General features: G+C 52.0%; 1 protein-coding gene across 4 annotated transcripts; it reads left to right on the forward strand.

Moving 5' to 3' along the window:
• The first annotated feature begins 1,235 nt into the window (after window positions 1-1,235).
• Window positions 1,236-12,263, forward strand: fdxacb1 (ferredoxin-fold anticodon binding domain containing 1). 4 transcript variants are annotated; one of them, XM_069182964.1, is made up of 8 exons: window positions 1,236-1,490; window positions 1,589-1,713; window positions 2,101-2,148; window positions 2,912-3,097; window positions 4,400-4,556; window positions 5,495-5,698; window positions 5,946-6,104; window positions 7,284-12,263. In XM_069182964.1, the coding sequence occupies exons 1-8, from the start codon at window positions 1,357-1,359 to the stop codon at window positions 8,362-8,364; spliced, it is 2,094 nt and encodes a 697-aa protein (XP_069039065.1). In that variant the 5' UTR covers window positions 1,236-1,356; the 3' UTR covers window positions 8,365-12,263. The 4 variants fall into 4 exon arrangements, with proteins under 4 accessions (XP_069039065.1, XP_069039066.1, XP_069039067.1 ...); XM_069182965.1 differs by having other exon boundaries at window positions 1,236-1,713; XM_069182966.1 differs by lacking the exon at window positions 1,236-1,490 and having other exon boundaries at window positions 1,705-1,777.
• Window positions 12,264-13,426: the final 1,163 nt, after the last annotated feature.

The raw sequence follows: 13,426 nt of genomic DNA on the forward strand, positions 1-13,426 counted from the left end.
GGTCCGAGGTCTTAAAGACTGCTGTAGGGCACAGCAGGCCTGGGTTTTCTCCTGTGAAAGCAAGGCCTTCCTTGTGGCCAGGGCAAGGGATCGAGGCAGAGCCAGGCCCCACCCCCTCCTGTGAAAGCAGGGAACAGGGGCGTCTGTCCTGACTACAGTCCTGCTGTGCTATACCGCAGTACAAGCAGAGGGGCGTGTAGCGGCAGTGATGGTCTGGGAGAGTGTTGGAGCAGAGTGGTAGAAAGAGCACAGCAGTGCCCTTGAGAAGGAGACAGGTGGGATTTTACTAGGGCAGCAGGGAGCACGAGAGAGGAAGAGAGGTCTTCTTATTAAACACAGCTTGAACTGGTGTAGGCATCTGAAATTCCATCGAAATGCAGCCGGAATGACAGGTGTAACAGGTATGGCTAATATTAAATCAGTGTAAGAGTATGGATCATTGTTAGGTGTTAGTGAGGCCAGTAGGGGGCGCTCACCCTGCAGTCTGTGTGGGTCCTAAAGCCCCAGTATAGTGACGGGGACACTATACTGTAAAAAGGCGCTGTCCTTTGGATGAAACAATAAAAACTAGGTCCTGACTCTCTGTGGTCAATCCCAGGGAGTTTCTCAAAAAGAGTAGGGGTGTTACCCCAGTATCCTGGCCAAATTTCCCCCTGGCCTTTCCCAATCATGGCCTCCTAATAATCCCCATCTCTGAACTGGCCTCATCACTCTGCTCTCCTCCCCACTGAGAGCTGGTGTGTGGGGAGCGGACTGGAGCATCATCCAGGTGGGGGTACACACTGGTGGGGGTGGAGGGGATCCCCATGACCTGTAAAGAGCTTTGAGTGGAGAGTCCAGAAAAGCGCTATATAAATGTAAGGAATTATTGTTTTCCCCTTCAATGATTACAGACTCAATTGGATAAATCAATTCCAATAATAAATTCGATCTGTCTCTTTAAAGGTGGCAAGCTGCTGTTCGTGAGATGGACTGCAGCGGTCAGTCACGACGCCCTGCGTTTGGTAGAGTTCGGGCGCATGACTGATAGCAGGCAAATCAATGACAGCGAGCAGCAGGTTAGAGTGATCAATCGCGCATCGAGTAATCCAATTAAAAGTCCCGCCTTTCGCCGATTCTCCCGCATCTCATTGGCGGAAGGGAGTGTCAATTTCTATGTCCCGCCCCCGGTGTGTCGCAGTACAGTCGTCCGGCGTGGAAACACGCGTGGGCGGAACACTTTGTAAACTGTGTTTTCTAAGCGCTTTTTGTTGCACAACTTCTAAATAACCGCCCGGTCGTCTGGAAACAAAACGAATTTGTAATATAATATCTATCAACAGCAAATACATTGTCCTGTTTATACTCTAGTCGTGTATGAGTTCACCGTGTGGTTTCCTTCAGGGAGTTGTAAACCGGAGCTCCCATAGCGAATTATTTTTTTTTTTACTGACGCTCTTATGTACCTTTGATAACAGTGTTTATTTAGTGAGCTATGGTGAGCTACTGCGGTAAGAAAGAAACTATGTTAAAATCGAGTTTCTCAGGAGTGGCGTTTCATTCATTTGCAGTGGTGAAGGTGCTGTATCTGTGTCTTCTCTGCTGTTAGGAAATTCCCTCGGGAGATACAGCGAGCCCAGTTGCTCGACAGACGTGCTGGAAACTCACGGGAAGCGGAGCGGCGGAATCTACAGTCCTATCAATATCTAGATAAACCTATATTATTCTTCCAGCGTGAGTTGTCTCATTACTTGGCCTCACTTTCAACTGCGTTGGAAGAGAGGAGATTTTAATTTAGGTAATTAACGTGTTAAGTGCCTTGGCACCGGCGTGTTTCAGTATTGATAACCACAGCGATTAGAGTGTAATTTTCTAAATTACCAACTGGATTTACCAAATGGCGCGCGTATTACTTACATTTAAGCTATTAGTTTAAATACATAAGGGTAATGTAATATAAACTAATGTTAAGCATGAATAACTTTTAACGGGGGGGTGTGAAGTGCAGTATCTGATATTCTTGGTTCTTCTCTAAAAGTGTGACAGATCGTAGTGTGTGTCACCAGCGATGGGCTCGGTTTGTACATTATAGAGATGTAACATGTTGCTCTGTTTCTCCAGGGTCGGAAACTGGCCTGTTGAAAAGTCACATTCCCTCAATGGACCCCAGTGAGTGTGGCTGTTTTATTATACCGAGCTCTCGGGGGGAGGGCACGCGTACCGCCGTGACAGGAGCAGGTCTAGCCTGGTGCAGATTCAGCCTTGACTGAACCCAGGACTTACAGCAGCGCAGCTGTTGGGTTGACCCTCCCGTACAGAGACGGCTCAAGCTTTCAAACTGTTGTCATACAGTCGAGCCTCACGATAGTCCGTGACTCTTCCTGCCTCGGGTTTTTGTCCCGTTCCTTGGAGTTGATCCTTCTTTCTATCCCCAGCCTCGTGAGGCATCAATCGATTATCGGAGCCGGTTCAACAGACTTAGCTAAGCTTAACCCAATAATGATTTTATACGTGCCACAGCGTGATTAAGTACTAACACGGTAACCCTGAATATCTGAATATGTGCTCATGTATGTGTCCCACTCCACCCCTGTGAAAAATAACTGTGTTCACTATCGGCCAACATCACAAAGACAAGGTGCAGTGTGTGTGTGTGTGTGTGTGTGTGTGTGTGTGTGTATGTTTTACACAGAACTGAGGCCTGTCCGGTGTTGCCCTTGTATATTTGATTTAAATATAAGATCCAAATAAAAAAGGAATCGTCGTGGTATCGGATCCTTAAGGCACGTGGGGAACGGGCTTGTGCTCAGGAGGAGTTCTGCTCTGGAGCCTCTGTGCCTCGGTCTGAGAATGTGTGAGGAGGAGGAGCTGGTCGTCCCGCCTCTCGCCGAGGCGACCGCGTGTGGAGCTCAGCGCATGTCCGTCTCCGCAGGCAGCGCTGCGGTGCGGGACCCCCAGGACGTGCTGCTGCTCGGCGAGGGCAACTTCTCCTTCGCTGCCGCCCTGTGCCAGGCCGGCGGGGGCAGCCCCAGGGTCACCGCCACCTGCTACCAGGCCGAGGAGGCGGTCCTGCAGCAGGAGGGCGCGGAGGAGAACATCCAGCTCCTCCGAGAGCATGGTGAGGACTGGCCCACACACACGCTTACACGCACGCACACACACAGGCCACCTGCCTCGTCGCCCTCCGCAGTGACGTCAGCGAGTGGGACTAGACGTTGCTCCGCCCACCTCTGACGTGGCTCCAGAACAGGGGTTCCCAGCTCCGAACCCCGGGGTCTGCAGTCCGGCGGGGTGTCTGTATCTCCTTGTAGCTCTAGCTGCTGGAGGCTGTGCAGAAGGGATGAACTGGTCAAGTAAAACCCTAATTGGATCAGTTTCACACTTCTCCCGGGGCGAAGAGCTGTTTATAGCTCCGGGAGACATAGAAAGCCTGCTGGACTCTGGACTGGAGTTGGGAACCCATGCTCTTGATCTCTAGATGAACTGGACTCTGGCACAGAGGGACACAGGTCGCATTTACTGGCACTGGTGGCCGATATTAACATGCAGCATTATCATTAATACCAGAATTATCGTTGTTTGATTTTACCAGATTTCATCCTGCATTTATTTAGTCTTGTGCTATAAAGGTCCTGGTGCATTGAAACAGCATTCTTTATTGTTATTCTGCATTTATGTTTTTACTCCTTTTTTTGTTTTAAAAATCGCTTAAAATCACTTTAAAGATCACTTAAAAAATAGATTTAGAAATTTGTATGGCCACCTGATTCGGGATCGCAGGTTGTGTGTTTTTCACTTCCTGGCTCCCAGCTGTAAACCCTTCAGCCGCACACAGGGGAGAGTGAGGGGGTGTGGCCAGACTCCTCTGCCCCGCCCTGCCCGCCCCCCCCTCAAGCCACCTATCCACCCATACCGGACGTTTGGTGCTGATTGGTAGAAAGGCGAGTACGGCAAATGTGCCTCTTTCCTGCTAGTGTCCGAGAATCCGCAGGGGTCGCTGTGCCTAGGCTGACTACTCACACCCTAGTCCCTGGATTCCTTTCCTCTGGGAATCTTGATCCCAGCTGTCCAGTAATGTGAGACCTAGGCTCAAACTCCTGATCATGGAGTTCGCCCTGCGCTTGGCTGAAACCCCTCCGTTCCGCTCTGGCGTTTGTGCGCATGGCTGATCGTTTGGTGTGCGCGATTGCATTGCCCAGCTCCAGCTTGAGCTGGCTTTGCCCACCAGCTGGTGTTGGTGCCAGGAAGCACAGTCGATTGCCAGCATGTGGGAGGACTGGTGCAGCACGATAGGAACCGTGGGAGGCATGGCTCAGTGAGCGCAGGGACGGGAAAGATGGGGCTCCGCGGGGGACAAGGTGGCAGCAGGGCAGCGGGGTGACTGGCAGGGGGTGTCAGCTGTTTCGTTGTGGGCACTCAGGGGCGGAGGTGCATTTCGCAGTGGACAGCACCCGGCTGGGGGAGTGCCCGGCGCTGGCGGGGCAGCTCTTCGACCACATCATCTTCAACTTCCCCCACTGCGGCAGGAAGGCGGGCGTGAAGAGGAACCGCAGCCTGCTGGCCAAGTTCTTCCTCAGGTGAGCCCTACCGGAACCCGTGGGGCGGAGCAGAAAGGTGCAGCCACAGGGCCGGGGAGTTTGTAAGTTGTGTTCCCTTTGCCGTCAGGCTCCGCAGGATGTACATTCCTACCACTTCACCTCCAGAAGGGAAAACTGTGTTTCAGTGTCGTGTCACGGAGTTTTCTGCATTTCTGACAGTTACAGTTCCTTTCTAATTGGCGTTTCTTTGCGTTAGCTTTCAATTCAGTGAATTTTGTATATAGCGCCTTTCACAACAAGGTTGCCCCAAGGCGCTTTACAAAGTAAGTGACCTTACATGTTGTGAATACAGAACAGAAAAGACCAGAAGGCAACGGAGGAGAGGAACCAAAAACTCCTTAGTAAGGAGAAAAGAAACCTCTAGGGGTCCAAGGTCAACTGTCTGCCCAACCCCTCTGCTAACATTATACAATTAAAAAAGGAAAAACTAATTATTAATACATGGAGGTATTAATACATCCATCATGTCTTCTGTGTGTTAGTACTCCATGCAGATCTCTGTAGACCAGTAAATTCCTCTTAAACGATAGCTATATCCACAATGTCCCTCTTGGATCCAGGGCAGTGATGCAGCATCCAACTCAGATGATGCCCAGCCCAGGCGCCATCTGGACATGTGGGGAGGAGAATAGGATAGTCTGGTCAGAACAGATGTATCTGCCTGGTGGGCCAAGATAGAGATACACAATGGCATGTACAGCCTGACGGGAAGCCAATGGAAAGAGTTAAGTATGGGGGTTGTATGGTCGTACTTTCTGCTCCTGGTAACAATTCTAGCTGCTGCATTCTGAATTCGCAGTAAGGTGTTGAAAGGGTGATGGGTGCTCCAAACAGCTGTCAAACTGAGCACCCTGAAGCAGCTCTGTCTGACTGGTTGACGACAGTGTATATTCAAGCGGGACTCTTGTCCTCTCCAGCTGTGCCCAGGTGCTGAAGGACAGCGGCGAGGTCCACGTGACTCTGTGCAACGGGCAGGGGGGCACGCCCGCTGACCAGCCAATGAGAGAGTGGCACAACAGCTGGCAGGCCGTTGCCATGGCTGCGGAGGCGGGATTCATCCTCAGCGAGATCCGCCCCTTCGACGGCGCCAAGTACCACGGTTACAGGAGCACGGGCTACAGGTGAGGGGCTCTGCTCCGCCAGCGTGCCGCCCAGGGCCTCGTCCTGCTCCGATCTCCCGGGGGCCCTCCGCTGGTGAATCCCCATGGCCAAGCCTTGTGATGGCGGAGGTCTGCAGATCCACTCAGGCTCCTGCTGCTCCGTCGTCTGCTAGCCTCTCTGTACAACCAGCTCATTTTAACACGGGAAGGCAACGCCGTGCTGAGAACACGAGCTGTCCTTCGTTCACGTTTCCTCTTCTCTTTTCAGGAGCCAGGACAAAACCTTCCACGCGGAGGGGGCCCTGACCCACGTCTTCACTCGCAGCCTGCCCTGCGCCCCCCCGGAGAGCGTGCAGGCCGAAGCGAGGCTGGCCAGGGGCAGCGTTGGCTTTGAGGTGCCCGAGGAGCTGAGCCACAGCTTCGGCAGGTACTGGAGTCGGGAACGGGCTGGGGGCCCCAGCTGGCCCCCGACTCCCACGCTGCGCGGGGTCTCTGCACCGCGTTTCAGAAAATAAACTTCACAAAGCATCTGAACGTTTGGATGAAAAAGTAAAATCTGTTTTCTCTAAAACCACACTGTTGCATTCAGAGTCGGTGATATTGGAATCAGGTCTTTGGTAGGTTTCCAGGTGGGTAGGAAACCATAGATCACTTGTCAAAACCTTTATGGACAGTAGTGATTGGACACTCAACATGCTGGTTCTGTTGACCTGCAAGTCTTCCTTCAATCTTTTAAATTGATCGCTATAATGGGTATTTAACAGGGGAAGTGCTACAATCTGCACAAAGCTCCGTCCTTCGGATGAGACGTAAAACCGAGGTCCTGACTCTCTGTGGTCATTAAAAATCCCAGGGCGTTTCTCGAAAAGAGTAGGGATGTAACCCCGGCGTCCTGGCCAAATTTCCCATTGGCCCTTATCAATTATGGCCTCCTAATACTCCCCCTCTATGAATTGGCTACATTACTCTGCTCTCCTCCGCACTGAGAGCTGGTGTGTGGTGAGCGTTCTGGCGCACTATGGCTGCCGTCGCATCATCCAGGTGGGGCTGCACACTGGTGGTGGTGGAGGGGATCCCCATGACCTGTAAAGTGCTTTGAGTGGAGTGTCCAGAAAAAGCGCTATATAAGTGTTAGCAATTATTATTATTATTATTATTATTATTATTATTATTATTATTAGCACCCTTCACCTGTTTTCCAAGCCTCTGCTTATTTCCTGGCCTGCTGGCTCTCCAGCAGTCCTGCTCCAGGGGTGCGATAAGAGTCACCACACTAAGCTCTCTGAGGTCAACTCAAGTGCAAAGGTCCTGTGCACTTCCTTATTTGTGTTGATTTGAATGGTAATGTGAAAAAAAAGACCTTATATGTTATATCACGTTAATCATTATATTGCTACTCTGGGCAAAGGTGAGCTGGCTCCTGCAAAGAGATGGCACAGATCTTCCCTTACAGCCATCATCCTTCATCGCAGATCCCTGTCACACTTCCCCATCCCATACGTACCGTCGCTCAGCGGGGGATCTGTATCTATCTGTTCCTCTTCCGTCAAGAGGCGCTGCCTGAGAGAGAATTCATGAGACACAAAAACGGTTCTCTTCTTCCCAGGAATGTCTTGGGCCAGAACTCCTCGCACCCCGTGCGCATCCTCCTGGATCTGCTCCTCAGGGAGCTGCGCTCTCCCTGGCCCGTGCAGAGGCTCGAGAGCGACTTCCCGGAGCTCTTCCGCGCCTGTCCGGGCCTGCTCTCCGACTGCGGGCCCGACGTCAGCCCGGCCCGGGTCTACTGGATCAGACCCACCGAGACGAGGGCGCGGGTGGACGGGGAGGAGGGGGACTCCGCGCCCAATGGCCCCCAGGACAGCGAGACCAAGGGGTACGGCCTCCGGCCTTCCCTGCTCCTCCACGCCCGGGAAGTCTGCGGGCACAGGGAATTCCGGGCCGGCACGCTCCACGCTGTGAGCGGCCTGGTCTTTCGGAGGCTCCCTGTCTCTAAGAGCAGCCCGCCGGCCTTCCACGAGCTCCTCCTGCTGGGGGCGTTCCGAGCGGATTCCCGGCCCTGCCAGCTGCTCCGGTGCTGCCTGGAGGCGGCCTTGGGCGCTGCTGACGGGCAGGCTGCCCCCCGAGACCCCGCAGTGCCCGCGGTCTCCTTCGAGGAGGATACGGGCGGCCCCGCGCCGCAGCTGTGGGTGAATTTCAGGGGCGTCCCCAGAGTGGGGAGGATAGCGGCACTCCCGCCAAGAGGAGAGCTGTCCCAGGACCTGCAGGTCTGCGCGGCTACTCTCAACCTGGACCTGCTGGCGTGCCAGGTGTTCTCCCTGCCCGACTGGAGGATGCTGTGGAGCGGGGATCCCCGCTTCCTAGCGCAGTTCGCCCGGAAGGAGGTCCGGCCCTTCTCCAGCTTCTCCCTCTACCCCCCCTCCTACACGCACGACATCAGCTTCTGGGTGGAGCCGGAGAGCTTCGACGAGCTGGCGTTCCACGCGTTGGTGCGGCGGGTCTCCGGGGACGCCGTGCGGGATGTGGCTCTGGTCGACCGCTTCCGCCACCCCCACATGGGCCACGCCAGCCTCTGCTACAGGCTGACCTACCAGTCCTGCGACCGGGCGCTGTCGTACAGCCAGGCCCTGGGCATGCAGCTGCAGCTGCGCAGGCTGCTCCCCCTGCAGCTGCAGGTCACGCTGAGATAGAGGGGGGCTCCGGGGTCGCCGGGGCCCGCGGGCCTGGGGGTGACAGCCCGACACGCAGGAGCTCGGGCTCTGTGACCCCGTTTTAACCACCAGCTGCTAGGACCAAGGAGTGATCACTGACTGTCAAAGAGGCCCTTCTGAGAAACCAGCGTAGTTGAACCAATTGACCTTTGAATGCATTTGTGAGTGATCTTGTTTCAGATACAGGGGCCGGATGCTCGCTGTGTAAAACGGCAGAGAAGAGTCTTTTAGCCACAAATTAGGACCTGAGGATGGAAGTCATTTTCAGGCAGCAGGGAATGGACACCGTGATGCTGGCCTGATCTCCGTGTCGACCTCTCCCGCTGCAAGAGGGAGGACTCGGCTTCAGCCCGGCCAAGCAGCGGGCACGTTTCTGCGTACATGGGTGAGCTTCGGCTGCTCTTTCTGCACCAGGCTGGTGAAGCTCGGTCGCTTTCACTTTTTTTTTTCCAGCCGCCTTTTAGTTTCTCTTTGTGCCGGAACGAGAGGTGACCCGAACGGGGCTTGTACTGTCACGGTGACGACCTACGCTGCGCTCTGCGACGTGCTCTTCCGTCGATCTCCGGCTCCGATCCCTTGTCGCCGGGCTCCGGCGCCTCGTCTGTGGTGGAGGATCAGCCCGCAGACGGGAAGGTTTGTGTGGCCGCAGGTCCCCAGAAGAAAGTCCGTATACAGGGGCGCCTGTGGAAGGAAAGCAAAAATGACCAGAAGGAGACCCCTGCCCTTCCCTCTCTGGAGGGATGGTTCGTGTTGAAGAAGAAACTCCTCCGTGTCTCTGGATGGTGCCGACCCCTGCCCTGGTGTTGCCACAGGAGACTTTTCTCAGGGCAGCTCTTCACAGTTTACAGTCTGGACAAGTTTCGATCCCCCGTTCCGTTACAGCTCGGAGCGAGGCTGCGGGCGGTCTCCTCTCGTCTCCCGGGCGCCACGTTCCCTCCGGGCGCGCTGCTCGGAAGGCCTCCTGGGAGCGGCATCCTGGAACGGTCCCGATCCGGGCCTGATGTCACTGCTCCCAGCTCACCCGCATCCTGCTCTGCCCTCCTGCTCCTGTGTGTCACATGGATTCCAGTCTGTGTTCATTCTCCAGGGGCCAGTGGCTGTGGCCTCCAGAGGTTTCAAGAGCAATTGACAGCTAACCTCAGGCGAAGGACCTCTGGGCCTGGAGTCAGGATGTCAGCACCTCATTTCTATTTATTTAGCAGTCACAACATTAATCTTTCCTTTACCTGTTTTGTTTAATTAATTTGCACACCCGAAGAAGGCTCCAGAGCCAAAACTTTTTGTCTCCTCTCTTCTCTTTTCAGCCTGGAATAAACCTGTACTTGTTCCTTTGCAGCCTCTGCGTGCTGCTGCAGCTCCCTACTCGAACTGCCTGTTTAATTTCTGTACCACCTGATTCTCTGGCAGCGTGTGGACATCGCCTGCCCACCGAGAAGACAGGCTGGTGTCTGGGGATGCTGGGTCCCAGTGTTGAGGCTTGCGGTGTTTCTAGAGAACTGGCTGCGTTTTCCAGACACGCTGGCTACAGCGGTGCTCGCCGGCAAAGCTGTTGTTCGCTCAGGTGCTGCACTGCTCGTTGGTGTGATAGCTTGTTCAGCAGGGTCACAAGCCATGAAGTAGGTACTGATGAGGTCATCTGTTGTGCGCTGTATTGATGAGTTTATCTGTTGTTTACTGTATTGTTAAATTTATCTGTTGTGCACTGTATTGTTGAGTTTATCTGTTGAGAGAGTGTCTTTATTCTCTTGAGGGGGGGCAAGTTGATTACTGTATTTTTTAGTTTCTCTGTTGTATGCTGTATTGCCAGGTTTGTAACCTCAGCTGTTGTGAGGGTTTCCAGTTCAATTATGAAGAGGAGGGCTGCTGATGGGACTGGCATTCGGTGGGTCAGGGTATGATTTTGCTCCCGATCGCTCAAAAGCACCGTGACTCTCGCGTGTGACAAGCAGGCGTCGATGACCCTGATCTGTGGTTTTGGAAGGGAAATGTTCTCAGGCTCGTTCTGTCTGAAGGGTGTGTGTGGCAGGCCTGCTTGACTGTGACACGTCTAACTTGCTGCTTCCCAGGTGTGTCAGTGACTCAGGTCTGCAAAGCGACATTGGGCTTATTGATGACATTGATAGTGTGGGTGGTTTTGGACTGATTTCGTTTTGTTTGCGGAGGTCTGACTGAGGGAAAGGAGTAATAGAGCCATGATTCCCGTCAGCAATGGGTTCCTCAAAGCAGGAATGAAAGAGCCAAAAAAAAAAAGAGCTAATTCAGATTACAACATTACAAGTCGCTGTAATATGTCCAGCGGTGGCAATAAAGAAATGTGATCTGGACATCGGTGGCTCTTTTTAAAAGGCTGTGCCCTCATTCTGGCGTCTCCTGCTACCTGGAGTCGGGCTCACCTCGCCCGGTGGATGGTGTTCATCTGCGAGCAGTGCTGCTGCTTCATTGCTCGGTGCCGTGTAGTCGTATCTGACGTGTTGGCAGCGGTGATGGTGGTCTCTGTCGTAGGGAAGATCTCAGCTCTCTGCTGTCGTGCCTGGGCATGGAGTCCAAGAGTGGCACGGGGCTGAGTGGCTGCAGCCCTGGCAGAGACGCAGGGAACAGAGGTGTCAGAGGACTGGTGCGCTCCGGGCAGGGCGCGTGCTTTCTCCCCTGCGCGTCCTGAAAGTCGGTAGGAGAACGACATTGCTTTGCACAGAAGAAGAAGAGCAACCCTTACTGGGGACTGCTTTCTGCCAGTATAATATCGATCGAGGGGATTGAAGCTGTGGAAGACCGAGTGAAAAGGTCAAGATGGTGACTGTGCACCGGAAAGGTTTTCTGTTTGCACCTGAGACCACTGTCGTAGGTGCAAACTAAAGCCTGTGATTCTTCACACCCATTCAACCAGAGAGAAGTGAGACAGATTGGCATCTCCCTGTCCTGTTTGTTTGACTTCTGACACTGCCCCTTTCCCCTGTATGTTCCTTTGATATGTTAAAGTCTTGCCTACTTTTAATGTATAGAAAGGAAAGTGTCACGTCAGTCCAGGGAGCATGTCTTCCTGAGTGGTGGGGGAAAACCTTCCTCTGTGATATGCTCCCCTTCAGCTGACTGAATTAAAGATCTCTGTTTGACAGTCTCCCAGCCTGAGTGAGGACTGAGTTTTCTTTGACAAAGCCAATGTCCACAAAAGCTCTCCGGGTTCACCCGTGTTCTGTATTTGTGTGGATCAGCTGTGGTCAGCTCAGCAAAAAAAAAGAAAGCTGCAGGTTTTAATTGATGGGGAAACAAATCACTGTACATTACCTCATGCTTTATTAATTCCACACCCTGTGTCCCCATTTCCTGAATACCATGATACTACGTTGTGTCTCACAGTATCTCGGTTTGGGGAGTCTGAACTGGCTTCATGTGTTTACTGAGGGGATTATTTTGAGATGCAGAACGTTGCTATCAGGTTAGCATTTGTCTTACTTTTTTCTTGATTCTGGGATCTAAAACGTTAGGGTTTTGATCATATAAATTGGAAACCTTAACTTCCGTTAAGTTCTGTTAAACTTTCGTAGGTCCTCTTCCTGCTCTGAGTGCTGAACTGCTTGCTTATTCCAATCATAGTCGGACACAATTGTATCACTTTATTTTAAACTCTTGGCTTTTGTAGCTTTCCTGCAGGTGTGCTGTGTGTGAGTATATCTTGACCACAGGCTGTGTCAGGCTCTGTGCAGTGGTCAGTAGTGCTTCACTGCTGATTCTGTCACTAAAGTGAGTGACCTGTTGTGCTGAAAGCTGCGCTTTTATCTCTGGGGTCAGACCGCAAGCACGCTGGCTCTGCTTTGTTGTGGCACTGGATGCACCTTTGTATGCAAAATGTGAGAGGTTTTATTAAAAGAGAAACATGTAAAAACTGGGTTTATCAGAAATTTGCTTTTCTTTGCTGCCCTGGAGGCCCATGTGTGTGTTACAGACCAGGATACCAGAAGTGTTACACACCCTCCCTATTCTGCACATGCAGGACGCGTCCTTTAGAGGGCGCTGCACCCAGCTCCAGTCATGGGCCAAGGTAATTCCTCTACACAGAGAAGTGAGACACTTCTATCACATCTTATCCCCTCTTTATTTCAGTCCTGTTCCTCTACTGTTGTCTTCAGCTTACTAAATGAGTCCTTGTCTACTGGTGTGATAGCAGTGACCTTTAAAACAGCTGCAGTTACCCCTGTGCAACAAATCTATCTCTGGACAACCTGAATAATGTTAACCCAATATCCGGCCCACCCTTGCAAAAATATTGGAACATGCTGTTACAATTCGGTTCATAGACCATGTCATTGCAAATAACCTCTTTGAACTCTTCGGATCTGGTTTGAGACAACTACCCAGCAGAGAAACGGCTCTGTTTAAAGTCACTAATGATCTTCTTATGGCTTCTGACTCCGGTTCTCTTTCTATCCTCATTCACCTTGACCTCACTGCTGCTTTTGACACTGTTAACCGTGACATCTTACTTTCTCAACTTGAGACCGTTTGGGAGTTTCTGACGTTACTCTTAAAGGGGACGTATAGTCCCAGGTTCTCAGTACCTATCTCAGTTATTATCTCCCTACTCCCCACCTCGCAGCCTCCATTCGTCTGACTCTGGTCTCCTGTACTGTTTGTCCCCCAATCCCCCACTCTGTGGGTGACAAGGCCTTCTCCTGCTACATCCCCAAACTCTGCAATTCTGTCCTCAAGGATATCAGAGAGTCGCCTTCCCTGAGCGCTTTCAAATCTAGAATCAAACCCTTTATTAGAGGACTTTCATGTAATCAGTTTGCTTTCCTACTCTATTCCAAACCTTTATTGTAATTGTGTAATTATGGTGTCTCCTCTTAGTGTGTGTGCAAAGCACTTAAAGAAGCCACTTTTAAAGGCTCTATGTATTATATATAATTATTATATATTATTATAATTTAAGACCCTCATTATAAACCGTATGTACAAAAGTATTGCAGGTTTTTCCAGCAATAACCACGTGCAATATTTTAATTCAGATACCTTCATCTTCTACATGATTAAAGCTTTAATAATC

This window comes from Lepisosteus oculatus, chromosome 23 (assembly GCF_040954835.1).
Source record: "Lepisosteus oculatus isolate fLepOcu1 chromosome 23, fLepOcu1.hap2, whole genome shotgun sequence".
Classification (NCBI taxonomy): Eukaryota; Metazoa; Chordata; class Actinopteri; order Semionotiformes; family Lepisosteidae; genus Lepisosteus; species Lepisosteus oculatus.